At 58.7% G+C, this 1,871-nt stretch overlaps 1 protein-coding gene across 1 annotated transcript in view; it reads left to right on the top strand.

Moving 5' to 3' along the window:
- Nucleotides 1–1,871, top strand: part of TBC1D22A (TBC1 domain family member 22A) — a 390,269-nt gene that overhangs the window by 276,292 nt on the left and 112,106 nt on the right. Inside the window, exon 10 of the mRNA XM_042783023.1 lies at nt 1,287–1,362. Within this exon, the coding sequence (XP_042638957.1) occupies nt 1,287–1,362 (76 nt within the window). The remainder of the gene's footprint in view (nt 1–1,286; nt 1,363–1,871) is intronic.

The raw sequence follows: 1,871 nt of genomic DNA, 5'->3' as shown, positions 1-1,871 counted from the left end.
TGTCTGCTTTTCCAGCCTCACATGCATGTGGGGCGACTGCAGTGACCCTGGCTTGGTCTGAAGTACAGGGGCTACTGCTCCCTGAATCCCTGCTGTGTCTCAGACCCTTCCACGCCTACGGGCCGCCTCTCCTTTCGGCCTGCGGCTGTCCTGGGAAGGAGGTGGCCCTCCTCGCCTGGGTCCACGGATATGCAAACAAGGCCCCTTGGCTCCCGTTCCACGTCCCTCCCTGTGACACTGGCTTGCCTGTCTCAGTTGATGGGCTCCCCACTCGATTCTGTCCTTGTGAATGAGGTGATGCTGCTGGGTCTTCTTGCTCAGGGACTGTATGTTAGTGTTGGGGATGTTGGTGGGAGGTGGGGGTCGTGTGGGGCAGCCTCCCTGCTGGCAGGCATAGGCGCCCGTACCATGTCCTGTCTGCTCCCCGGCAGGGCTGAGTGTGCTGGCCTGGGGGCCTGCAAAGCCATGATGCCCGCAAGCAGCTCTCCCCATGAGCTTTGCGGCCCTGCCCGTGGGTCCAGTTGAAATGTATCTTACACTTATGTGTAGCAGTGCCCCTTACACAGGCTCTGAGGTGTGGTGCTGACTTTGGGTGTCTTTATTTTCTCACCACGAGCCTCCATGGCCTGATACACCGGTGTTTGCTGTTCCCTATCAGACGTGCACATCTCTGAGTTACGTCCACTGCAAGACTGGTCCCTTTTGCTCCGGCTGACCTTTGAACCCTCAGACCGCTCTGTGCATATTAAACACACAGAGAGCCTTGATTGGTTAACACAGCTTTCGGTGGTGGGGTAGGCCATCGCGTCCCAGCACCCGTGTGGGCCTTGGCTCCCGGGCGGGCGTCAGCTCCCGGGTGCGTCTCAGCAGTGCCGAGTGTAGAGTTCTCCTTTTCCAGGGGGAGGTAGGGGAGTGCAGTGTTGAGGACGAGACGGCCTGACCCCGTCCACAGTGCAGGCCTGGTCCTGGTGCCTTCACCAGGAGCCCGTCGCTGATAAAAACCCACACTTGGCGGTAGTGCCCTACGTTTCCCACTCGTGCTCAATGGTGGCACCCTGTGTTCCTGACTTGTGCTTGGTGGTGGTACCCCATGTTTCTGAGTTATGCTTGGCAGAGGCGCCCTGTGTTCCTAACTCGTGCTTGGTGGAGATGCCCCATGTTTCTGACTCATGCTCGGCGGTGGTGCCCCCTGTTCCTGACTCATGCTTGGCAGTGGCGCCCCGTGTTCCTGACCCGTGCTCCTCAGTGGTGCCTTGTGTTCCTGACCTGTGCTCTTTTTTCCTCAGGACAACTACACCTTTGCCCAGCCCGGGATTCAGATGAAAGTGAGAATGTTGGAGGAACTCGTGAGCCGGATTGATGGTAAGCAGCTGCTGAGTGTGCCCCTCGTGGGGGTGGGGAGCAGGGGTGACCTTGCTGGGAGGCTCTGGAGGCAGCCACATCCTAGACCTGACAGGAAGTGCTTCAGAGGCAGGGACTGAAGTGTGAGCGCTCGGTGTGGGTCACGAAGGTGGTGTGTGAGCAGGATTCAGGGCATCAGGGCAGCCAGCAGGTGTGGCTGATTAGGTCTGGTGCCCGGCGTGAGTGGGCGGTGGCGTGGCTGCTGGTGGCTCTCCTTTGGCCCTCTGTCCCCAGCCACGGGCAGCACGCTGCCGTCAAGGAAGCTGGAGTCCTTTCTCCACGGAATCCAGTTAATTACCCAGCCTGGAAGTCATCCTTCTCATATTACAGAAGAAGATTGCCATACACGTGGCCACTTGTAACGATGCTTTCCTGTTGAATGTTGTTGTTGTTGTTGTTATGTGCCGTCGAGTCGGCCCCGACTCATAGCGACCCCTCCTTGGGTTTCCGAGGCAGTATCACTACGGAAG

Source organism: Orycteropus afer, unplaced genomic scaffold (genome assembly GCF_000298275.1).
Source record: "Orycteropus afer afer isolate SDZICR_OR568_19922 unplaced genomic scaffold, OryAfe1.0 scaffold00587, whole genome shotgun sequence".
Lineage (NCBI taxonomy): Eukaryota > Metazoa > Chordata > Mammalia > Tubulidentata > Orycteropodidae > Orycteropus > Orycteropus afer.
This window is presented reverse-complemented; position numbering and strand designations above follow the sequence as displayed.